Source organism: Lathyrus oleraceus, chromosome 7, assembly GCF_024323335.1.
Source record: "Lathyrus oleraceus cultivar Zhongwan6 chromosome 7, CAAS_Psat_ZW6_1.0, whole genome shotgun sequence".
Classification (NCBI taxonomy): Eukaryota; Viridiplantae; Streptophyta; class Magnoliopsida; order Fabales; family Fabaceae; genus Lathyrus; species Lathyrus oleraceus.
Genome location: NC_066585.1, coordinates 32,982,247 through 33,008,777, shown reverse-complemented (window position 1 = coordinate 33,008,777; position 26,531 = coordinate 32,982,247). Strand labels below are relative to the sequence as shown.

Sequence of the window (26,531 nt, the reverse complement as noted above, 5' to 3'; positions counted from 1 at the left end):
ATTGCTGATCCAACGTTGTCCGTAACTGGATAACCATAAAGACAGTTGATGGGTACTCCACGAAGCATGCTGAGGGACATGAGTGCCCTAGATGGAATTTGCCAATCCTGCGTAACAGGATAAATGTCTATGGGCCCAATATTGAACTGGACAAGGGTGACGCGGTCTATACCTTGTGTTCAATATAGACATATGGGCAAAGGGGTAATTATACACATAATTATTATCACAGGAGGTTTTGTCAGATCACATGACATTTTCGTGACTTGGGTAGCAGTGATGTGTTGCTAGATACCGCTCACTGTTTATTATGTTAAATGCGTGATTTAATATAATTGCCAACGTCGCGAAAACCTATAGGGTCACACACAAAGGACGGATTGATGAGAGATAGAATAATTAAGGAACATCGTAAGGTACGGTGTACTTAAGTAGAATACGAAATATGGTAATGTACCAAATACTTAAGTGATTTTGGCATATTATGAGATATGGGCCAAAATGCACTTAAGTGGGCTTTTTGGCTTGAAGCCCACACAAGTGGTTCTATAAATAGAACCCCTTGGGTAGAAGCATTGTAACTCACTGAGACAGAAAACACAACTGAAGAGTTGGAATTTCGTATCTCTCTCTCACTCAAAGCCTTCATTCATAACAGCTAGCACTGCGATTGAAGGAATCCGTTCGTGTGGATTGAGTAGAGACGTTGTCATCGTTCAACGTTCGTGATCGCCCCGTGGATCTGTATCAAAGGTTTTGATCATTATCAGAGATCTGCACCAAAGGTTTGAATCGCTACAAGAGGTAACGATTCTATCACTGATCATGCCCATTCGTAAGGATCACTAAATGGAGAAAATTTTAAATTCCGCTGCGCCTTGGATGGCAATTCCCCTTCAAGGGGCGCCCAATAATTCATTGCATATATTGTTGTCTTGGTTAACTCGCCCATTCACTGCCTTTCCGTCTATACGGATACCCAACAACATGTACACGTCCTCAAGTGTGACGGTACACTTACTAATCGGAAGGTGAAATGTGTGGGTCTCAGGTCTCCACCTCTCCAACAAAGCCAGAATGAACTTGTACTCCACCGAGTACGAAATAATGTTTCGTAGACTTCCAAATCCACATCCTCTAATATATGGTTCTATTAAAGGATCGTGGGGTACATATTCATGTACACGGCATCTAAACCGCTTCGGATCCTAATAACAAAAAAGTAAGAAAATACAATTAGAAAAAGAAATACATACTCAACAAATACACATCTATAAGAAGTAATCCAAAAATAGAAACTAAAAAGAGAGAGATTACAAAGGTATAACACAAAGAAGATATGTATTATAAGTAATCTAAAAATAGAAACTAAAAATAGAGAGATTACAAAGGTATAACACAAATAAGATATGTATTAGAAGTAATCCAAAAATAGAAACTAAAAAGAGAGAGATTACAAAGGTATAACACAAAGAAGATATATATTAGAAGTAATCCAAAAATAGAAACTAAAAGAGAGAGATAACATACAAATGTCGAGATATTCTCGATTGTGCCTCTGTGTTTATCGCCCATAGTCAACAAAGATATGATTTGAATTTGCAAAGCTTGAGTTTGGTAGATGAAAGAAGTGTGGTGGAAGAAAATACTTGAGTATTGATGAAGATGATTTGATATTATTGATATGAGAGACTATTTATAGATGAATGAGTGAGTAGGTTTGGAACCTAAAAAGAGTGTGATTGGTTGCACGGAAAGGCAAGAGGAGACAAGAGAAGGACAAAATTCAGCATGGAAGAGAAAGCTAGCATGTGAGGAATCTTCTTGGCGCATGTGAAGAAAGCACATGCAATGGAAGATGAGCCCTTGAGTTTGGCGCCTACATGTGATTTCTCACAATAATCTCGCATATTAGGGCAGAGTACGAGTACACCCCATCATATAGGAAGGCATGGATAGCTAGAACAAAAGTTGTTGAAAAAGTGTTTGGCAATTGGGAGGAGTCTTACAAACAACTTCCAAAATACCTGTTGGCTCTAAAACACTATGCTCCCGGTACAATTGTCAAGATGGAAACATTGTACGCATATACACCAGATGGTACGTGTGCTGTTGGAAATAGAATATTTCACCGTCTATTTTGGGCGTATCAACCGTGTATCATAGGTTTTTCTTTCTGTAAACCAATTATACAAATTGATGGTACATGGTTGTATGGAAAATACAAAGGAACATTACTGATGGCAGTGGGACAGTGTAAAGTCGAACTAGATAGAGGTTGGTGCGACTGCAGAAGGTTCCAAGTCTTTCGTACCCCCTGCTCCCATGTCATTGTGGTGTGCTCAAAGGTTCGAAGGGATCCATCCTACTTGCTATCTGAAGTTTACAAAGTCGCCAGCCTTTCAAATGTTTATAAAATTAGTTTTTCGGTAGTGGAAAAAGAGGATTATTGGCCAGAATATCAAGGGGACATCGTCTGGCACAACGAAGTTATGCGAAGGAAGAAAAAGGGTCGCCCTAACAGCACCCGGATTCGAACCGAAATGGATACGGCGAACAAAATGGTTAGACTATGTAGTTCATGCCGTCAACCAGGTCATAATCGTAATAATTGTCCTAGTGTTGGAACGAGCACAACCAGATAAATTCAGATGTACCTCTGTTGTTATATATGGAAAACTAAATTTATTTCAAAGTACCTCTGTTGCAATATATGGAAAACTAAATTTACTTCATAGTAGACGTTGGTGACGAAAAGACAGTTGTTCATAAAAAATAACACAAACAATTAAAACAACTAGAATACAAAAATTATGCGATTACAACCATCAAAACAATTTTGAACATGTAATGCATCATCCTACGAGCGTCTTGGTCGGTCTTAATATCCACCCATTCACGCACTTCTCCGTGTTGGTTGAACGTGGACACAAGTCATTGTATTCTTCTAATCCGTTCACCCTCTCCAATTTCTCCCTCTAACCAACTGTACAACGTCCAATTAAGACGTTCAAACGTATCTATGTTCCAAAGTCGAACCTGTATCGGAGCCGCAACGGCAGAAAATATTACATCAGCATTTTGTTTCTGAATGTATGCAGACATTGTTGAAATAAAGAAAATTGAAATTGATGGTTGAACTAGACTAGGAGATGAATTTGAGTGAAAATAATTGTATGCAAGGCGTGGTATTTATAGAGACGAAACATCTATTGGACAAAACACGTGGGCGCCAGTTGAATTGGTGCCCACATGACCATTACAAGCAGGCGCCACATGAATTGGCGTCCACCTTTAAAAATGCACTCAGGCGCCAGAGGCATTAGCGACTCCTCATGAGGGCCAAAGCAGGTGCCACAAGCATTGGCGCCTCCTCATGAGGCCCAATGCATGTGCGCCAATGCTACTGGTGCCTCCTCTTATTGGTATGGGGGTGCGCCAATTCATCTGGCGTATCCTCTACCAAACTTGGTTATTTTGGTATTTTTTTGAAAAATTGATTATTTTAGAATTTTTTTTTTAAATTTAATTATTTTAAAAAAAAAATCTATAAAAGCTAGCGGACTTCGTTTGATAATAAAATTTAAATGACTTTTTTTCTAAAAAGTTAATTAAATGGAATACTTTTTAATTTAAATTAATTTTGTTACGGGGCAACTCAAGTCGGGAAGCATGAGGCGGATTCAACCGTTCCACCTAGAATAGATATCTTGTGAAAAGATCTCCATGTATGAAATAATCACATCCCACTTCCTCTTCTCTAACCCACTTTAATTGTTAAGAAATGATACAAAATTTTAAAAAATTGACATTTATATGGATACCCTAATTAAAAATAAAAATAATAGGGGTTATTTTTATACTTTTTACCATATCAAAAAAATTAATTATTATTATTATTTTTTGAATAATAATTTTTCTTTTATCAATAATATTTTTAATTATTTTTTATATTTTTTTTTGTCTATAATAATTATGTAGGATAATTTTGACAAAAATACAATTAATATTAAGGGTGACAAAACGGATTCGGCCCGTTGGGCATGTCTGTTTTGACTGCACTTTAGTGCGGGACGGATCAAGGATTTAAATTCTCACTCTCTAATGTGTTCGTTCCACCCCGTCCCGTTTTCTTCGGGAGCTTTTGCGGACATGTACATTTATATAAATTTTTACATTTTTAAGCTTAAAGAGAATAGTGTCCGCGGGTTTTCCCCATCCCGCCCTCACTTTTTTCGAGGCGGACCTAAGTTTTAGACTCACATTCTTAAATATGACTGCCCCGCTCCGCCTTATTTTTTTCGAACTTTTAAGAGACGAACCTAAACGAGGTGGACATACCCGTTTGTCACCCCTAATTAATACTACCTTAATATTTAAAAAAGGAGTGGAGGGAGTAAGTAATGTGTATTGGTCCAAATCTCCTTCGTTTAGGTATTTAAAAGTTGAGAAATTTTTTGAAATAAATTTTAAACTTTAATCGTTATCATTTGTTATTCTTTCAAATTTTCATTCATTTTAAACATTTGATTTTATTACCTGATATTTTTTAATTATTCTAGACTTTGTGTTTATATAATCAATAAACATGGTTAGAAACTCTAAAGTGATTGTTTTTTACCGAGAATATTCCTAAATCATTTATTTACTAGTATTTCTTTTTATGGAAATAATAGAAGAATTTTATTTTATAAAATAATTAATATATTTGATTTGAATTTGTTATTCATTTTAAGATTTCTAAAATATTTTGAAGAAGATTAGTCGGTTCATTCTTTCTATCAAATATGATAATAAAAATAGTCAATACGAGGCAATGCCACAAGATCCCCTCGTTTCCATCCGAGTGGGGGCTTAGTTTGTATATCAATAAGCAATTGTACAAACTAAGTTTCGAATCAGGCGGAATAGAAAAATTGGGAGGAAGTATCTCTTGAATTGTAGACAAATTTGCAAGTGGATTTGTATCCACATGCTGTAAAGGTGGAGGCTCAATAATAGTCTAAAGTTACCATTGTTCATAAAATTCAGATGCATATTTCCAGACACATTCTTTTTACATATTTATTAACACAAATTGATAAATCATTTATATTTTGCCAAAATTTAGTTTGGAAATGCATCTTTATATCAATATTATGGTGAATCCAAAAATGCATCTCTAGAATATACTATGTTAAATCAAACCTAAAACAATCAGAAACAGTGATAGGATGTTGGAAAAACAACACAAATTAACATCAAAATATTTAACATTATATATATAACCATTAACATAAATTATGTTACATTTAATTACAAATAAGTGGTTCAGGATATTGCAATATATTTAGAATATCTCCATTCAATCTTGCAACATCCACTTCAATCAGGCCCTTTGATGAGTAATGGTAAAATGTATTATGTACATTCACTTCATATGTCTTAAGTTCAAGTTTGGTGAACAATATCTTCCCTTTTCATCAATTGAGGGTGAACGATACTCGAGCTTGAAAAACTTCGATTTTTTCTAGATTACGGAGGAGAATATCCAGTTTGGATTTCAGATTGACGAGAGATATGTCATCTGAGACCCTAAATTGAAATGGGCGTTTTGCGCCATTGAAATACACAAATACAAGTTAGAGATATGCATTCATTATGGCGTATTATGTTTTTTGACATGGGATGAAAAACTCCCTATTTATACAAGTTTTAGATCAATTTGGACCCTAGAAACAATATTTTGTCATTAGGGTATACTTCAGATATACATATCCGGACACACCCTATTTTTTACAAAATAAGGGTTTTAACGAAGATACACATCTGTAAAATCCCTTTCTTAGTTGTTTTTTACGATTAAAATGAGATGTTTTTAGATATGCATATTTGGAATCACCCCATAGAGCATTGTTCATGCAAAACCAGTATATATCCAGGGCCAAATTTTGAAACGGAAAAAGTGTCTAAAAATTACCCGCAAATTACATAAAATAATGTAAAATATACATTATGTATGTCTCAAATTGTATCGGGATTACATAATTGACAATATTACATACTAAAAAAACGAGTTGCATTGTTAGATAAAAACTAAAAGGCATTAAAACACGTGTCACCGTCTAAATCTTTTTCTATTGGTGGTTCCTTCTTTGACATTTCCTTATTTGATTCTCTTTCGATGTTGCTCAAGTTGGTGAATTTTTCATCCTTTCCAAAAAAGTGATACGACCAAGTTTCAGCATCCTTTGTGAAATATGTCATCCACTCTAGTGATGTCTTTGATATAGGACACCCTGATTTCAAATACAATCGAATAAAATGTTATATTTTTGAAAGCCACCAACACACAAGATGCGCCATGATGGATTTGAGGTGACATACTTTGAAGTGAAAAAATGTCTCAAGAAACCATATTGTGTCAAATCAATACACACCCTATCATAAGCATTTGTTGTAAGATGTCTCATTTTAGGGAAGCACGTCCATTTTTCAATCGGTGTCATGACACTAACTCAAGAAACAAGAGCATTTAAAATTGTAATGTGATGTTATTTGTTCCCGTATAGCGTTGTGTATGATTCCCTATGTATCGTCAACTCTTGTATAAGATGATGACAGACAAATTGGTGAATTGTCCTCTCCTTTATCGAGCAAACTCGGAACAGTTGAAAAACTACAATTGATGTCACCCTTAACATCTACAATCCACTCAATGTATTTGTGCATAAAAACAACATCTCTGAAGTGTGAATGATTTTTGGTAACAATGGTATGGCAGATGGTTTGCTAATGCGAGTATTCTTAAAAACAATTTTTTTTTAGATTTAGGAGGTTGAGAATTTGGAAAATGTGACTTAACATGTTTAAAGTAAGAAGGATACCGCTTTGTAGAATTATCACTCTTGGACGATTTTACCTTTGTAGGGGCACCTTTCATTTTTACCGGTTTCGATGGTGATTTCAAATTTGTTGTTTCTAGATAGGCAATCTTTCTCAGTTGCTCTTTGATGTGAAATTTTATGTTGTCATCAACTTTCGAAAATCTCTCTTGGATTATTTTGTTCAGTCATAATAGTTATATTTCATTTATCATCCTTCATCACACTATCGTCGTCAAATCGAAGCATTTTCCAGTGAGTGTAAACTTCATCCATGTGTATCGATTTATCAAGCTTTATCTTCTTTGAAGTTAAACAAGCACATGAAATACTGTATGTCTTCCTAATTGTACAATCATACTTTGAGCTGTTTGAACTTGTTTTATCTGCTCGCTCGGCGTTGTGAAAAATAAAATTCAGTCTTGCCCAAGATGTGTTGCCAACCAGTTGAGAATAAAGGATGTTATTTTTAAATCAATGTTCTAACACAGTAATGCTCTGACCAAAAGTTATTTGTATCTCATTATATTGGTTTCATATCATTTGGTTCGCGGCGTCGTAATCTTGACAAAAATCACATTTACTGTTTCCCAACCAAATCTTCAGTGTAGTGTGTGTTGATTCAACTCTCATAGTTGTTGTATTGCCAAAGTGGCTAACCTGATCGGTCTAGGCACAAACAATCTTCTCCTTCACCTGATCTAAAGTAGTACTCTCAACATATTTCAGGAAATCTGGATATCTTGCACACACCCTCTTGAAATGTATTACAGATTCGACATATAACTCTTTCGTGGAAGAATTTATTATACCATTCCAAGCATCCATTATCTTTTCCAACACCACACTAGTTTTAACCATTTTTCCATCTTTGCCTTTGATTTATTTGACGCCTACCACATATTTTAGTCGACTTCTCACATTTTTAGTTATGTGATACTTGAAAAGTAATGCATACGATCTAGGAAACACATTTGTGATCGAATTCATCAGTGCGGTTTCGCGATCAGTGACAATTACATTTGGCATATTTTCTTGGCCCTTCAACATAATCTTGCACATTTACAAAGCCCATGTAACATTGTCATCTTTTTCGAATTCCAAAAATGTAAAATCCACTAAAAAAATTCTTGTTCATAGAAGTAATACCGGAAATTTCCGGAATTCAAAGTCTAAACTTGTTGGTCTTATGTGCTGAATCAATTATGAACACACTAGCAAATGTGTTGAACAACTTGATGGAATCAGGATGAGTTCAAAATATATCTCGAACAATGACTTTATTCTCACAAACTTTGTACCTAAAAACATAGTGGTCATCTCCAAAAGCTTCAAGAGTTGTTGCATTTCAGATCTTAGACATCATACCACCTTGTTGTTTCGGGAACGAACATTGTATACTTGCTTAATATTTGAAACGTTTTGAGGTCTTTTTCGTTTCAAAGTTGTAAATATATTTTTCGACGCAGGCATGTATAATGTCATGTTCGAAACAAGTTCCTTATCCTCCGGAATAAGGAAACATACATTGGGATGACCGACTAACTTATGACACAAGACATACTTATGTATACCATAAACCACATTAAATTTCCATGCATCGTTCTCCTTGCGGTATCCACGCAATTTAAACGGGCATTCACATTTTTTCGATCCCGTGTTGTCATGTTTCAACTTCCTAATCAATGGTTGGTACATGCCACTTCTTTCGCATCTCATTGTTACAAATGTTTGTCTTATATCATAATCATTGTCAGACCTTCCTATTACAACGTCAAACCTCAATTTTCCGTCCTCCTCGCGTACTCATTGTAGCATATGCTCACGAACAATAGACTCTTGTTTATTTATAAATTGTTCACAAACATCTATCTCGACAACAATTAGTCTGACACTCAGTTTAACATCATCCGATTTAACATCAACATTCGCTTCATCCGGTTTAACATCATTATTCACTTCATCTGATTTAACATTCATCCTCACAGAAACTTTGAGAACATATTCGGGTGCACCATATCTAATATCAATCATAACAGAATAACAAAGTAAAAACTCAAAGTATTAGGCACAACCAGATGTGGATCTTCGAAACACATGAAAATTTGTCTGGAGATGCATATCTGAAGTCAACGTTCTTTTTTTTAGCTAAAAAATCATATTAATGCAAGGAATGAGGGATGAAATGAATGATTTTTACCTTAAATTTCATCTTCTTTTACTCTCTTTGATGTGACAAAATACAAGAATGAAATCTTGGTGTTGAAAAGTTGATTTTGAATGGAAGAATTTTTTTTTAAGGATTTTGAGAGTGAAGTTGAGTTTGATCATAAGGAAGAAGAACATGCAACGTGGTATTTTATTTAATTTCTCATTTGACATTTTCAGATATACATCTCTGAAATCATCATTAAATTATTGAATAAACTAACTAAGTGAATAAAAACACCATAAATAAATATAGGTAGGACTAAATGAATATAGGTAGGACTAAACTCAACTCAAATCGATAAGAATCGGTTCAACTCAAAACTCGACTCGAGTTCGACACGAACTTTTTTTAAAACTCAAATCCGACTTGTTATAAGTTTATAAACAACTCGATCCAACTCGTTAGATTCATCTCATTAGGCTTTTTGCTTCACAAACTTATAGGTTGCTTTTTTTAATCTATTTCTTTGATATTTAAATTAATATTTTTTAAAGAAAAAAATATTAAAATAGAATAAAAATTACAAATTAAAAGAAAATCGAGGATTAATATTTGAAATAATTCTTTAAAATCTACTTAAAAGAAAATATATGTATAATTTGCACCGTGAAGTGGATGTGTTCCTTGTCCGAATTTTAGTGGTACAAAGGTTGTATAACTTATTCCATGGGCATACGATACTATATCTAGTAGTTGCATCTGAGATGAGATAGTGAATGTGGTTAAAGAATCATCTTCATTACCATTTATTGATTTCAATCTCTTGATATTGCAGCGATAATATTAGTAATCATCAACAAAAATTTCAAGTTCACGCTCAACATCTTTGAGTTTGTTGGCAAATGCAAAAGAAGTCTTGATCTTTTGACTTCATTTCCCTGTCATTCTTCTTATTAGCATCTTGTCGATCAATAATTTCTTGGAGTTGAGCAACATATTCAAATATTTGGATTTAAAGGGAGATGAAAATTGAAATAATTTCTTGAATATCTTCTGGGGTTTTAGAAACTCTAAAGTTAGTGTATAAATCAGAATGATTCCTTTCTGTTTCCCATAAATCAGAATGATTCTGAAAGGACAGCCTAATAGAAGGAGATGCATCTTATAACAAAATTACGCAATTATAGTGATTCTAATTCAACGCGAATTAATAGCAATAAATAAAACATACAGCCTATTTAGATATGTCAAATATTAAACTCATTTAGCAACTTCTACAAAATCCAGAAATCATGAGACCGACAGTAACAAACAAAATATCAGAATCAACTACATTATCTTCAACCGTCTCATTTTAACGGGAAAAAATGATAATAGAGAAACGAAAAAGCTGTTGAGTTACCGTCCTGTGTGTATTTTCTCAAATTAACTTATGCTGCCCAAGGATGTTCAACTCTTTTCTCAAATTAACTTATGTTGGCCAAGGAAGGTAATTCAATTCTTTTCCAGATGCTTAACCTTTTCCCCTCTCAAACTCTGGCTGGTCCTCCTGTGTGTATAACCTATTATGCATGAGTAAAAAATCCAGGTACGCGCATGCTTGTGAAAAATATAGTGATAGTCAATGAGTGAGGTGGATACTTAAGGATGTGAAAAATAGTTGTGTGCATATTTGGAATCACAATGAGTTAAAAAAAAACTCGGGTACACCGTGCCTCAGTGAAAGTCGCCGCCAATCCAAACATGCACTAAGTGGGCAAAAATTAAGCAGGTGAGGAATGTGTAGAACATTGAAACTTGGTGAAAGATAAAAGGGTGCATTTGCAGTGAGTATAAGAGTGAAAAATGGTGTGTGCAAAATGAGTTATGACTATGAGAGACTGGGAAAAGGGCATCTACGTGTAAGAAAGGGTTATTACTACAAGTGAGTTTGTACAATGTAGAAGAGGGGAGAATAATTGGACGAGAAAAGTGCAGTTAAGAGGTGGAAATTTCTACAGAATGAAAATGTATTTTAGTTGTTTAAAAAAGTGTGATTTTTTAACTTTCATAAAAATAAAATTAAATGCAGGGCTAATTTGAAATTTTCAAGATTATAAAACATACACATTCAGATTTCTAAAGCTTACAGCAGAAACCCTAAGATCCCTCCGCAGAGGATTATTTCATATTACTCAATAGTAATTAGATGCTGAAAAGTTATGTTTTTAAACAATCAATGCAACTTCTCAAGGCTAAAGATAGATATCATCTTAAAACTCAATGCCAAGAATTCACATAGATCATCTTAAAACTCAATGCCAAGAATTCACATAGATCATCTTAAAACTCGATACCAAGAATTCACATAGATCATCTTAAAACTCAATGCCAAGAATTCACATAGATCATGTATTTCCAACAATTTAAATTAAAAGGAAAACTTAATAAACAAACCCTCACCTGTACAGTCGACAATTTGAGAAGATAAATTTTATGGACTTGTCAATCTTCGTCATCAGAGCTTGCCTCGTCACTACTATAATCACTACTATCACTTCCTCCGAGATCCAAATTAACATGCTGCACTTGAATAATTTCAGGCTGCTTGGGCTGAGGGATGTGAGGGGGTATTTTCGGTTCCTCAAATCTTGGTACCGAGTCAATAGGAGGCAATGCCACAGGATCCCCTGGTTTCCACCCAGGTGGGGGCTTAATTGGCATATCAATAGGCAATTGTACAGGCATTCCAGGTTTCCAACCAGGTGGAATAGAAAAATTGGGAGGAAGCATCCCTTGAATTGCAGACAAATTTGCAAGTGGATTGGCATCCACGGGCTGTAAAGGTGGAGGCTCAATAATAGCCTCAACTGTTTTCTCCTTAGAATCAACTGCTTTAGGCAAACCAATATCAAGATCTGCAAAGTTATATAGCTGTGAAGCTCTCATTTGTTCCTCTTGTGGTGCAGGTGGCATTGCACCGCGAAGAGGAGCCGTTCCTGCTCCAAATTCCGGTGGTGCAAAGGTTGTATAACTTATTCGATGAGCATATGATAATATATCCGACAGTTTCAGCTGAGATGTGACAGTCGAGGTGGTTACAGAATCATCTTCACTCCCATCTCCTGATTTCAATCTCTTGATGCTGCGGCGATAATCAGAGTAATCATCAACAAGAATGTCAAGTTCCCGCTCAGCATCTTTGAGTTTGTTGGCAAACGCAAGAAGTGCCGAATCTTTTGACCTAATTTCCCCGTCAATCTTCTTCTTGGCATCTTGTAGATCAATAATTTCTTGGAGTTCAGCAACAGATTCAAAGATTTGGGTTTGAAGCGACGTGAAAAGTGAAATAATTTCTTTGGTGGAGGAAGGCGAAGAAGACTCAAGCAAGGAAGATGGATGTGATTGGGTTTGGGAAGAAAGGAATGTTGGGAGTGATCCACGGAATGCAGTGAGCCAAACAGATCTGTTGGGTGATACTTCAAAGAGTTTTGATGCTAAGGTAGCCATTTGAGCAAGAAGTGCCTGTGCTCTAGGGAGAGGTGGTAAAAGAGAGAGTAGAGCAGCTGAAGGAGTTGCAGAATGGTTGTTTTGGTGATGGTGGGTCTGTGATGGAGGAAGCTTTTGTGGGTTAGCATTCAAAATTGATGGTGAGTTAGGGTTTGTAAGGCCAAGCCTGGCAGGTGACTGCACGATTTGGGGCTGAAGCATTTTGTACCAACGCCTTTTGTCTCTTTTAGTATTCTTCTATCTCTAAATAAAAAAATCAGGCAGCAACAAGAGCCACCTGTGTAACAGAAGAACAAGATTACAATTCACAACTTATAAATTGCTACAAATAACTCTACAAATCATAAACCATGTATATTTAAAGTATAATAATTGGAAGCATTTAGTTTATGGGATCATTTCTTCAAACAGACAAAAAAACATAAGTCAAAAGTGCTAATGCAGAAGCAACAGTGTTAAACAAAACAGAAAGTTAAGCAAAACCACAACCAAACCAAAAGAAGGAATCATGTAGAAATTTTAAAGAACCACTATTAACAGAATGAAAAGGGCAATAAAAAATGGATGCTTAATGGAAAATCTCAAAACTACTGCCAAATAAATGTTGAATCCCAAATTTCCAACAGCTAGTGGCATACCAAAATAAACCATTCCAATTCCAAGAATCATAAAAGCTATCATTCTTATAATCTCTTACTGATGAGTAAAATTGAAAAATTGAAACTTTTTTTCCTTGTACGGGTGGTTTTGATAAACTCGAAGCTAGATTAAAGTTACCTGAGTATCAGTGGCGGCGGTAGAGTGAAGGTGTGTTATGGGACACTTGTGAGTGTGAGCGGAGGTTCGTGGCGGTGTTGGGTATAAGGTCGAAGCAGGTTCTAGATATGAATGCAGTGTTCTCTAAAATTGTTGATTTCGTCGAACTTGAAGATTGATTTGGTGGATTTGGTAACCCATAGTTGTGATTTGGGGATTAGGGCTCAAGTGTTCGTGAAGAAAATTGGGAAATTGGATTTAATTAAGTTGTTGCGATTAAATAAATAATAAATATTAAAATAAAATTATTAGGCACATCTAAATAAGTTTAATATTTAATTCGACACATCTAAATAAGTTGAAGTTCATATAGTTTGGATCCTTTGCAATTTATTATACGGAGATGTGTAGTTGGAGTGGTTGTTTAGGTTGTGTTAATGTTTTATGGTTTAGTCTTAAAAATGAGGGGATTTAGAGGATTTTTACCCTTAAATAATCTATTTAAAAAAAATTAAAATAATTCACTTTTCAATTTAATTTTTAAACTATCTCACTTTCAAAACAAAACAAAAAACGTTAAGACTTAGGTGTCAGATGAATTGACGTTTATCCTTAATTTTAAAGAGGAAACGTCAATTGAATAGCACATGGTATTGTCAATCCAATTGACACCCACGTGTATGAAGTGAAAGGAGGCGCTAATTGGTCTAACCGTCTCCATGTATTGTGTAATTTTTTTTGTATAAATAAACGTGTTTGGTGATTCATTTTTCCACATCTCTTTCATTATATTGCAAACATGTTTCGTCTTCGTCGTCGTTATGAAAAAGTGATTTATTCGAGAGACAATCCTTCGATGAAGATGATGTTCTGGAACATCTGCCGTTTCGAGCAACTAAAGAGGGAATTAGTTAGTTGGTTAGACAGAAACATACCTGAAGGCAAAAAAAATTAGAAGTATCGAGAGACTTGATGCCGTGCGTGGATGACTGCGAGTGAAAAATGATAAGGATGTTAGGGAAGTGATGGTTGGACCAGATGACATCAGTTTGATTGTTGTAATTAATTAGAAATATTGTTTTTAAATGTTATGGTTAATTATTTTTATCTGTTTTGATATTTGTTGTTTGTGTTGTTTGTGTTGTTTATTCAAACTCGTTCAATTTTAAGTGTGTTTAAGTTGGAATGATGTTTGTTGTTAACCTTGTTGTAACAAAAAGTTATTAATATATCAAAATCAAAGGTTACAAAAATTGAAAGGAGTTACTAAATTATGATACAAAGGTTGCTCCTAGATTGAGACATTTTTTCTTATTATGTCTGGGTTGACGACATATACTACATAATCTTATCATTTTATCAGTCGTATCCATTTCTGTTCTAATACATGTGTTGTTTGGCCGTCCTTTTTTCTTTCTTCGCATCTCATCGTTATGTCAAACTATGTCCCCTTGATATGAAAGCCAATATTCATCCATTGCTAGCAATGAGAAACTTTCGTTAAGACATTCATGACGGTAATGGCCTTGTAAACATCAGATAGATGGTTGTAAGTGTCCTGACGAGTATGTGTACATGCCGTAATGACATACGAGCAAGGAATACGGAAGACCTGGAACTTTCCATGGTCGCACCATCTTCTGTTTAGTCTAACATTATAGGATAAACTTGGTATCCCCTCATTATGGTTCATTGTTTCATGTACATTGAAATTTTGCCTATGACTGTCAAAGATTGTAACCGTGTGTGTGCTAGCTTTGATAATTTCCTCTTTCATCACTTTCATACAACATACACATTTTTTTATAAAGTAACTTATTTTGTTGTTTATTTTTTAAGATGTTTCTAGTTTCGAACTCGTGTCCACGAATTTGTTGCCATGGACGTGTTGATTCAACCTTATGTCAAACTCTTTGGTTTTGGACAGGTAAGCAAAATCATGTCTTAGTGGGTTGATACTAAATTTATTCTAGCTTTATGTGAAAGATGACGTCCCAGTACTAGGGACGGAGCTACTTTGTAGCTAGAGTGGGCTCATGCCTCCACCATAATGATCATTTATTCAATATTTAGTATTATTATAAGCAATATATTAATATATTAATTGTCTTAAAAATTAGGAAGAATATTTTATAATGACCCCACTTAATAAATAATGTTGAATAATTTAGTTTCTCACACACCAATTATCCCAATATATTTAAAATATCCAATTGTTTTTTTATTTAAAAAATAATTAATTTTATATAATAAATAGAATAAATGTTTTAAATAAAATTTAAAAAATTCAACTTTTCTTTTCCTATTCCTATTAATTCTCTTTGACTCTTTTCAAGTATAAACAAATCATTTTTCCTCTTTCTCTCATTGGAATTTCTCTTAATGCAAAGTGCATCTTTGTTATTAGTTTATTCTCCATTGTTGTTCTTTTAAAAAGGTAAAATTTTTAATTTTAATCTTTATGAATTTATAATTTATTTTTATTATTGTAGTGAGAGTAAAAATATATTATTACCTTATTGAGATTTTGAGATTGTGTTCATGGTAGAAAATTTAATTTTAGAGTTTGATAGTGTTTATTTAAAATTGTTGTATTTGTATCAATTTTATAGTATTAGTATCAACTATTTGAATATGATTTTAATTATGACTTTTTGTTATTTTTAGTAATAAGCAATGGAAAAATATTTTTTAAAAAAATCAATAGAGCAATCAGTTTTTAATCCTCAAACACATAATGTATACTTATACTTTTTTTTATGTTGAAAATGAGAAAATCATTCAACATTTTCATAACATGAAAAATCATAAAGAACAATTATAATGTATATTTATATTTTTGGAAATGAAATATTATATTTATATTGACCCCACTACTCAAAATTTCTATTTCTGGCTCCGTCCCTGCCCAAGACACACACATTCTGGTTTCCAATCGGTGAATGTACCATGACGTTAGAAGATGTCTACATGTTATTGGAACTGCCTATCGAGGGTAAGGCGGTAAATGGGTTAAACCAACTATGTGAATTTAATTTGTATGGAACTCTTGTATGCTGACTTGTTAGATGATAACTCGAGAGGTCAAGGTATACTCCTTTCACGCCTTAAGGCATATTATAACAGCTTACTGTTAGATGAAAATTCTACCGAAGACGTTCGAATAATAAAAATTAGGTGTTATATTATACTTTTAATTGGTTTATTTTTATTCCCCAAAGATAGTGGTTCTAGTATGCATGTTATGTATTTACCTTTACTAAGACATGTAGATAGAATAAGAAGTTACAAATGGGGGTCCGCTTGTTTGGCTTATCTTTATAGCTTTTTGTGTAAAAATGCACACAAAGACACATCTACATTTTCTGGATATGCTGTCTTGCTCCAAGCATGAAGTTGCACCATAGTCGTCGTGTTAAATTGCAGTCCTTTGGACTGCATGCACACCGATCATAAGATTCACCATTGTGGAGATGCACCATAGTGATCGTGTTAAATTGCAGCTCAATATGCTTCAACACATCCCAGATCCCCCTAAAAACCTCGGAGAATGGCATCTACGAAAAGTTAACGACCAATGGAATTTTAACCCTTGGCAAAGCTTCACTAGATCTAAGTGTCGAAAATGGAAGTATATACAAGACCATGTCTTAACAGACGTTGTGATGCCAACCGAAGAAAAACCAACTCGTAATTATATGGATTGGTACATATCGGTTGGATTTGAGTTCCTCGTCGAGGATATGTACCTATACGACCCACACCAGGTAACTTACACACAAGAAGGTTCAACATCTAAACCCCAACAACATTTCCAGATCGGTTACTCACAACCCTCTATCCATCAAAAAATTTGGCCCGCAAACAGACAAACCTACGACCCTAACATGCCAAACACCCAATCACAATACCAAAAGCATACCTCGTACCACCAACAACAAGTAGATCATCATAAAGACACCCATCACATCACCCTACCACAGTCGCCTTAGCCAAAACACTCAGCGATCATTTAACACCAACTGTCCATCCTCCTACTATAGCCAAGAAGCCCAAACATCACAAAACCAAACATACAACAACCATATGGCTACCAAACACCACAACAATCATTTCAACTTTTCCCCGATGCATCATTCACACCAATGTCGCCCTCCAATAACTCAAACACAACCCAACTACTCTAGCATGGGTCATGAACTCAGCTATGATGGTAGCGCCTCATTGCATACACAAGACTACGCAAATTTTTCTGAATATCTTAGGCAATCTCCTGCAGGTGGTGGTGATCCGTTGTCGCACGCGGATCAAAACCGAGTTATTTTGAAAACGTAGTATAGCGACAATGACTCGAATCGTCTCTCAAGGATTCTTGATTATTACTAACCAAAGGTAAATCGATTTAGGGGGGTTGGATTCAGGATCGATTAAGAAAAAAAAGTGATTATTAAATAAGTGATTATTGAAATAAGTTGTTATGAAATAGGTGATTATAAAACAAACGGATTCACTGTGTCATGTTTAACTTATCATCGATTGCTACAACTATGGCTTCTATCCTATTTGAACACAATCTCATTCAACAAGCGTGATCGACACTGTAAGGTATATATTCTTATTGCCGGATTAAGCATACAGTTATATATATCGCAAATTTAATGGTTAAGCAGAGTTGAATTGCGATCAAAAGTCAAGAACATATATCATTCAAATTTAACCAACAATATTACATGGAAATCAGATTAAATAAACAACAATCATATAATATTATTGAAAGGAATAGAATTCTAATTGCAATTATAACAATCTCAAAGTAGTGAACCTGAATACAGCTAATTCGTCCGGATAGATTAGTTCTCCATTACGGTTCTTTCAAGCGTAAGAAAAATAATTCGTGAATAGTCAAAAAATGGCAATAGTGTTTTTCGGCTGCTAGGTATTAGGGAAAAACCAAGGCAATCCGTTTACAACCCAACAGGGTCAAATACATAACCCAGACCCAAAACTAAAATAAAACTAATGCTGCAGCTTCAAACGAAATTCTGGAAAATAAGCACTCGGAATCTGACTTCAACTCCAACACGAAAGTTGTAGCTCTTTCTCTTAGATTTTCAGCGATTACTAGGACGCATCAATCGGATTCCCGGAGCTCCAGTTATGATCGTTTTAGTGCAGACTGTTAAAGCTGAAAATTAAATACGAAAATCAAATAACAATAAAAATAAACTAAAACATAAAAACATTATAAAACATAAAAGTAAGCAAAGGAAATCAAAGAAATGCTTAAGAACAAACATAGGAGAATGTGCATTAAAATTCACTGATCAGGTGGTGATGTTCCTGGACCCTCAAATTCTCAAACACTTGGGGTGAACCATCAACGTGGATTAGGGTCACGCGTTCCGGTAGCTAGGGGATGTGGTACCGGAGGTCGGTTAGGTCATCCCAGTCAACGATATTGATCTTTTTGGTTATCATATGTAAACACGTATTAATAGTAATATCAATTGGTCCAATTTCGACTTTTATCTATAATATACATTGTTTTTTTAAAAAAAAATTACACAACACACACAGGTGACAGATCAATTGGCGTCTATTTTAAAACTACACACACATGCGCCAATTAGATTGGCAGCATTAGGTGCATAAGTCAATTCAATTGGCACCACCTCTTTAACTTAGAGAGCAGACTCCAATTCATCTGACATCACCTCTTAAAAGTGGGGTAGTTTGGGAATTAAATTGAAAAGTGGATTTTTTTTGTTTTTTTTTAAATGGGTTATTTGAGTAAAAAATTCTACTTATAGTGGTTGGTGATGCTCGACCTGGCTATATATAAAATATAGTTTGTCGGGTACTTGACTGCAAGTGCACAGTCTAGTCGCTTTAGTTTTAAAAGATATCGATCCCACAGGGACCTATGGTCAAACTAGTGTTACTAACGTCACTATGTTTAGCTAAGGGAATTGATTAGTAGAAGTTCAGGGGTAATAAAGTAAATCTAAGGGAAATTTTCGGTTTTAAGAAAGAATTAATGGAAAGGATCAGTATACAGTGCATCAATCGTCATGGATTCGATAAGTCACCGGTGAATAGTTTAAATGCCAAATATCTCTCAGTAGAAAATGTTTATTTAAAAGACTTTATCTCACACTCTCGTGGTTGTTGATTTGGCCTATAACTTTAAGTCAGAATGTACGCTCTCGCTGTCCCATTTGAAGTCAAAATTACTTTTTGAAAATAAATAAGTTCTAATTGCTTTTAAAGTGCTCTCGCTATTTTTAAACTCAATGCCTAATTTTTACTATCCAGCTCGAGCCTCACGCTCTCGTGATTGTTGGTTTTCACCTTAGTTAATTTCCCACTCTCGTGGCAAAATCGTATTAAATAGCTTTTCACGCTTTTGTGATAAAGTTAATTAAATTTAGATTAAAAACTTCAGCCTAAAAGGTTAATTGAGAAAAAGGTTTTCACCGGTTATTATTAAATCCCATCAAATTGAGTTGCTACATACCGATACCGGTAGTTTAGCCGGACATATTAAATAAAGCAAACGCAAGGCATAAACAGATCAACATTGCGGCAAACATGCTTATAGCAATAAATGGGCAATAACAATAATAATTCAATAAAAACCTGGAGATCGAAGTACAGAGTATAGCGATTCTTGGAGCACTTGAGCAGTCCTCCACAAGTCGGTAGGCTTTGCTTCTTCAATACAGATTACTACTAAAATGAAATAAAGTGTAGTAGTTTCCGAGTGTAGGAAACCACTACTATGGCTAACTGGAAAACTAACTGGAAAAAGGGAAACTATAAAAAGAATGGCAAATACAATAAGGCAACGGAAACAAGGTTGCTGGAAAGAACGAAAAAATGCTGAAAGTTAGAAAGCTGAAAATTAAATTACAGAGCGTAAATATCAAAGTAGGCGTCCCTAATTTTTCCCATTTGAGTCCTTTATATAGTGTCCATTAGGTCTTGGTAGTTGATAAAATCAAGGAAGATTTGGTCTTGAGAGAGGAATCTCTGGGGAAAGTTTGTTGGAGGAGATTTAGGCACGTTTGGGTGCCTGTTGCTGACTGTTTCAAAGCGCACTTTATGGCCGCGTGACGCTCGTCATGGACCTGTGACGGTCGTCACAGTCTGGGTCGTGACGAGCGTCATGAATATGTGGAGATCGTCACATCAGCAAAATCTGCATAATCTGTTTTTCTAGTTTTTCTATGCTTTTTCACTTGTTTCTTCTTCTTTTTCTTCATTTTCTTCATTTTGCTCTTTAGTGCATGGAGATTCCAATACCTGCAAAAACAACACAAATACTTGCGCAATAATCGGGATATAAATTGAAATGGTGTGATCTTTGGGTGTAAATTAAGGCAATTATCTGATGTGTTTTCGCGTTATTAGTTGGTAAGGTTGTGCCTAATGCCTTTTGGCTTAGTCTTGAGAATGAAGATATTTTGAGTGGTTGGTTAGGTTGTGCCTAATGTCTTTTGATTAGTTTTGAGAATGAAAGTGTTCTAGTGACCTCAAATAATTTTAGTTTATTTTAAATGCAACTTTAATCTCTATTTTAAATATTATAACTTTTTAGTTTTTTTTCTCCTCAAAAATATATACTTGACACCTCCACTAATAATGTGGCATTCAATATGTAGATTAATTTTTAATTCTTTTTGACACCTAAACTGCTAATGAATTATTTATTTATTAATAATACTTAAAATATATTTCATTCAGTTTGTTTATTTATTAATTCTCTTTTTAGTATATAATTGTTTTCATAATCTTTTCATTAACATTCATGAAGAGTAGCGCTTCAAACTCAGTTGGTCATCATCATCACTTGTTTGTTCGCGTGTTCTTTTTACATCGTGAGTTCGCTCTTCTTTGTGTATTCTGTCTGCTTCACGAGTGTGTTCTTCTTCGCAAGTTCTTTCTGCTTCGTGAGTTAGCAAATATCGTTTCAATGGCCGACTGAACTACAACAGGGAAAGCGAATGAAGAAGTTAAATATTCTTTAAGGTATGTATTTCTCCTGCCCCCTTTATAGAAACACACACTTATGTTTATGTGTTTGTTTAGTTTAGTAATTGGTCCCATGTTAGTTAGGGTTTGTGGTCCCTGGCACCTGAATACGAAATATTTTATACAAAAATGTAATGTTGTGGTCCCATTTGTGTTAGTGTCAGGGTTTGTGGTCTCTGATTCTGATATTCGTAATTACAATGTTATCCAGACTAGCCAAGTCTCAAAACATTAGGTTAAGAATTCATCACATGGGTAAACTTGTAGATACCCCTGCTAAGTGTAATACCCCAAAATTTACCCTTCATTTTTACTGGAAACATGGGATTATGTTTTACACTTCATTAGCATCATATTAGGTCATACTCATTGCATACTGCATTAGTGACATGGAGATCAGGTTTTGATCGATCACTCCTTAACAGAAGGAGCCCACACAAAGAAAGATTGAGAATTGGACTTCATTTTCTAAGTATACATGTCTCAAGGGTCTCAGGGGGGGTCCAAGTATCTTATTATGGTCCTCAGTTCATCAATGAAGGATTCAAAGCTATCAGAGTATTCATCTGGATTTAATTAGAAATTAGGGTTTCATGGCTACCTGCAACAGGAAATGTTTGGTTGGAAGTAGAGGAGCTCATCCATGTCATGATTATAGAGGCATATTGGCCTAGGAAGATTCACAATTATCTCAGAAAGATCCATTGGCAATCAGTGCAATCAGTTCTTGATCATTTTGCCCTAAAACTAGGGTTTGGTATAAAATCAGTTTATTTCTGATTCTTTGGGTGAAACTCTTTTCCATGGCCCTACATATGTCCACAAGGGTCTACATACAAAAAATCGGCTCTTTATTTGAGCTAGAAGTGCTTCAATTGATCAATGGAATCGGGAATCAGACAGTTTGGAAAAAGTCAACTGTGGGGCCAGAAAAGTCAACTCCTGACATTTTGAGAGTGGAATCTCAAAATCCATGCCTAGGGGATCCTACATGTGAAATTTTATCAAGTTTGGATCATGGATTCATCATTTAATCAGAAATTGGAAAAGTTACTTAATTTGGAAATGGTTGACTTTCCATTTAGGGCAAGTTTTCATGATCGTTGCACTCACTTTAAGCCCATTTTTCATCAAGATAAAAGCTCCATTTGAAAATTTCTCCAACATGAAAGTTGTTCCTCTTGTTCCAAGATTTCTAGAGATATAAAGTTTGCTCCATTTGGATTAGAACTGAGAAAGTTGTGCTTAGTCAAAGTGAGACATTTTTTAGGACACTTAGAAAAATTTCTAAGTCCAAGATCTTCAAAATTTGTCAAAACTTCTTGGCGAGTTTTCTTGCACTTCAAGGCATGGTTTGAAAATACTTTCTTCACAATAATTGTACCTTGCCATGTCATCTTTCACATCCTTTTGGAATCATCTCATTTGGATCCATGGTTTGAGAGATACATTCATTTAAAGTGGGCACCATGACTTGATTTTCTAGGCAGATTTTGGGTCTGGCTGGCCCAATCAGATTTTCTAAGCATGCTGCACAAACCAGTCACGTTTTTTACCTCTTTTTGCCATGCATTGGACATCCATTCACTTAAGTTTGGCCCAAAATAACAACATTTTACACCTCACTTCACACTTTTATTCTTATGGATAAATCACTTATTAAAAAGCCCATGAGAACACTGATAACATGAAATAATATCACATTCTAGGACTCGATTTAATTAAATTATATTATTATTTACTTCAATTTATTTCATTTTATTCGATATTATTCGGTATTTTCTTTCTATTTATCTCAGGTAGCTTATTTGGAGCACAAGTGAAAAAGGAAGAAAAGGAGGTGCAAAAAGAAATGAAAAGAAGCAAATTCCACCAAGCCTAAGCCCAGCCCAAAAGCACAGGCGTTGCGCCTTTGACGAGCGTCACGCCCTGCATACTTGTGTTACGAGCGTAACACATGGTATGACGGACGTCACACCATTCTCCTATATTTTTGGCTTCAGAAGCGCAACAAAGACGTTGAGGCCTATTGTTACGCTTGACCATTGGAACGTGAAGGATTTCCACACGGAAAACTTTTGGAAACCGTTACAAAAAGTGGCCAATATAAATAGTGGCTTTTGGCAAACCCTGCGGGATCGCTCTCCACTTCGTTCAATTTTCCTCTTCCAGCCGTGCAAGCATACCATTACCTTTTTACAGTTTTTGCTTTTAATTGCAATCTTTATTTTTATTTTCTTTTCCAGTTAATCTTTCAGCACTTAATTAATTTTTCGCACAATAGTTTCTACACCGGAAACTATTGTGTATCTTTTACTATATCTAACCTTACGTTAGACCCTAGATTTTTATTCCTTCACTTTTATTTTCCTGTCCGATTGAAGAATTCAAGAACAAATCCAACCGGTCTGTGGTGGAGTGTTCAAGATTGCTATAAATTATTCAGGTTCTTTAATTATTGTTTGAATTTATATATGCTCTGCTTTACTGTTTATTTATATTATTTGTCTAAGATGGAATTATTTATGCATGCTGATTATTTAGATCTGTTTAGCATGTCTGGCTAATTTATTTAGGTATCGGTATGTAGAGTAAGCAGAATGAAGGAGTCAAAACTAAGTTGGTTTAATTACGTTTAAAAATAAAATCACTCTTTTTACGGTCTCAATTTACAGGTTTAATAACAAGGTTTTTGTACGAAAGTAAAAGACATAAAGAAGTTAAAATCAATAGAACGAGAGTTTGAGTTTTTAACTGGACAGTGTAAATTTGACATTAATTCTAGATCAGGGCGAAAACAATTTTTAGAGTTAATTAAATTCTAATCTTTTTCAAAAAGTATTTTTAAAGGTTGAATGTGAGGACGAGAGTTAAGCATTTGAATTTAATTATATAATCTAAGTCAACAGAGCGAGAGTTTGAGACAAGGGTGTTTAAACGATTAGTGTTTTCTTAAAAAGAGTTTCTACGGATTCTATTGTTTTCAAAAAGTGATTTTGGACTTAACTAATAAGTGACAGCTACGTTAATATAAAATCATAGTTTATTCAACAGAGCGAGAGTTTGAGATAAAACTTTTAATCAATAGTGTCTACTGAAAAGATTTGTTTTAAAACCAAGAAACCAACGAAGAATTGATTCCCTAATTACGACGAACTACATACCGATATCCGCTTAATTGGTATTTAATTTAGATCTTATTTTAGTTTTTACTTTTCCCCCAAACAATCAAAGTATCATCCGCCTTAGCTTTACGAAGTAACCTTAGAAAATGGTATATCGATTCATAAGTCCCTGTGGGATCGATATCTTTTAAAACTACGCGATAGAACTGTGCACTTGCAGTTTGTACCCCAAATTCGACTCATAAAGTCGCGATCAAACACCTAATCCACCCTATTTAAGAAGCTGAAACCCTAACCCTAAAGGAGCATTGGAATTTCGTGGCAAGGAGGCAAAGCTTCATCACATATCAGATTCCATTCCATTTCTATTTTCCATTAGGTAATCATCTCTTCCATGTCCATGTTTTGATATATCTACGCTTGCTTACCATGTTCATCACCATTAATCCTTCCATTTTCACATTTCTTTTTCTTATTTAAAATATTTTTTTCGTCCATAAAATTACCCAAAAATATTTTTCACTTTTCTCAACGTTTTATTTAATTTTATATAATTTTTATTTTCGAATTTTTTTAATATTAATATTTTATTTTAATTATTTATTCTAAATGTTCCATTTTAACACACTTTTTTTTATTGATTTTATTTTTATGAATTAAAATTATTGTTAGCATTTGATTTTTGGGATGAAGGTTGACTGTCTCATGGGAAACCTGACCTTTTCTTGAAATTTTATTTCACAATTTCAATTTATTTTGGATTTATTTTTGACCTAGTTTGGTTGGTTGACTTTTAATTTGACTTCTGTTTTATTTTAATTAATTCACGAACCAATTTTCATTATTTTTAAAATCTTTTTGGGGGATGATGATGTCTTGACCCCACTTTGTTTAGTTTAATTTTTCATAATTTTCTTGGTTAATTTACTATTTATTCTTGATTTATTTCTAACCTAGTCTTATTAATTGACTTTTGGTTTGACCTATGTTTTGTTTTAATTAATTCACGTGCCAATTTTCATTATTTTTAAAATATTTTTATTGGGTGATGATGTCCTGACCCCACCTTATTTAGTTTAATTTTTCATAATTTTATTGATTAATTTACTATTTATTCTTCATTTATTTCTAACATAGTCTTATTAATTGACTTTTGGTTTGACCTATGTTTTGTTTTAATTAATTCACGTGCCAATTTTCATTATTTTTAAAATCTTTTTGGGGGATGATGATGTCCTGACCCCACCTTATTTAGTTTAATTTTTCATAATTTTCTTTATTAATTTGATACTTATTTGTTATTTTTTAAGTTGACTTGAATTTTCAGTTGACTTCTTTATGATCGATGTTTGACTTAGGGATTGCTTATGGCAATTGAAGAGATCTTTTGATCCTCCCTCGTTCATCTCATATGCCATGTATTAGAGGCCTTTTACCTCGATTTTATTTGGTCCTTACCTCATTTCCTGATTAAATTATTCAGTGGACCCTTCGTGTGCATATTTTCATCTATTTGATTCATGTGTTATCTTTTATACTTGTTTCTCTCATTCATGCTTTCTATTGCTTGATTATTTAACATGTTCATACTCCCATGCATTGTTTAAATGCTCTATTATTTGATTCTTTGGTTTGATTATATATTGTTTATTTATCCGATCTGATTGATAATTGTTGCCTACTTGTATGATGTATGAGGCATATATTCTTATTGTTTGTTTACCATGAACAATCCCCATTCATAACAAATGTACCCCTCTCCCATAAAGTGTATAATATTTATTTCTTTATTTATTTAGCCACCTGTTAATACAAGAATTAAAACGAACATCCGATAAACATTTCAAAATAAGATCAAAAGCTCGATCCAACGTCGAGTAATCATTTTCAAAACTTAACAGAACCAGCACGCATTCATCCATCCTCTTGTAAGTCGATTGCCTCAGGCATCGCCATCTACCTGTAAGTAGATTGCCTCCGGCATCGCCATCTACCCTTATCCGTAACTCCTCTCCGCACTCCATCCGTCGACTCTTGTTCCATTTAGGTAGCACCCATTAGGTAGAACCCTTTGTATGATAACATAGGTAGAATTCCCTTATTCTTTGCATG

At 34.4% G+C, this 26,531-nt stretch overlaps 1 protein-coding gene across 2 annotated transcripts; it reads right to left on the bottom strand.

Moving 5' to 3' along the window:
* Positions 1-10,252: 10,252 nt before the first annotated feature.
* LOC127108400 (mediator of RNA polymerase II transcription subunit 4) lies at positions 10,253-13,528 on the bottom strand. Of its 2 annotated transcripts, none has more exons than XM_051045862.1 (3): positions 13,282-13,528; positions 11,458-12,781; positions 10,253-10,577 (listed from the first exon to the last, which is right to left on the bottom strand). In XM_051045862.1, exon 2 carries the CDS (start codon positions 12,703-12,705, stop codon positions 11,500-11,502), a length of 1,206 nt encoding a protein of 401 aa, XP_050901819.1. In that variant the 5' UTR covers positions 12,706-12,781; positions 13,282-13,528; the 3' UTR covers positions 10,253-10,577; positions 11,458-11,499. The 2 variants fall into 2 exon arrangements, with proteins under 2 accessions (XP_050901819.1, XP_050901818.1); XM_051045861.1 differs by having other exon boundaries at positions 10,253-10,564; positions 13,282-13,527.
* Between the last annotated feature and the right edge of the window lie 13,003 nt (positions 13,529-26,531).

Coding starts and splice junctions, on each gene's coding strand:
- LOC127108400 (XM_051045862.1), bottom strand. CDS start 12,705: ATGCTTCAGCCCCAAATCGTGCAGTCACCTGCCAGGCTTGGCCTTACA.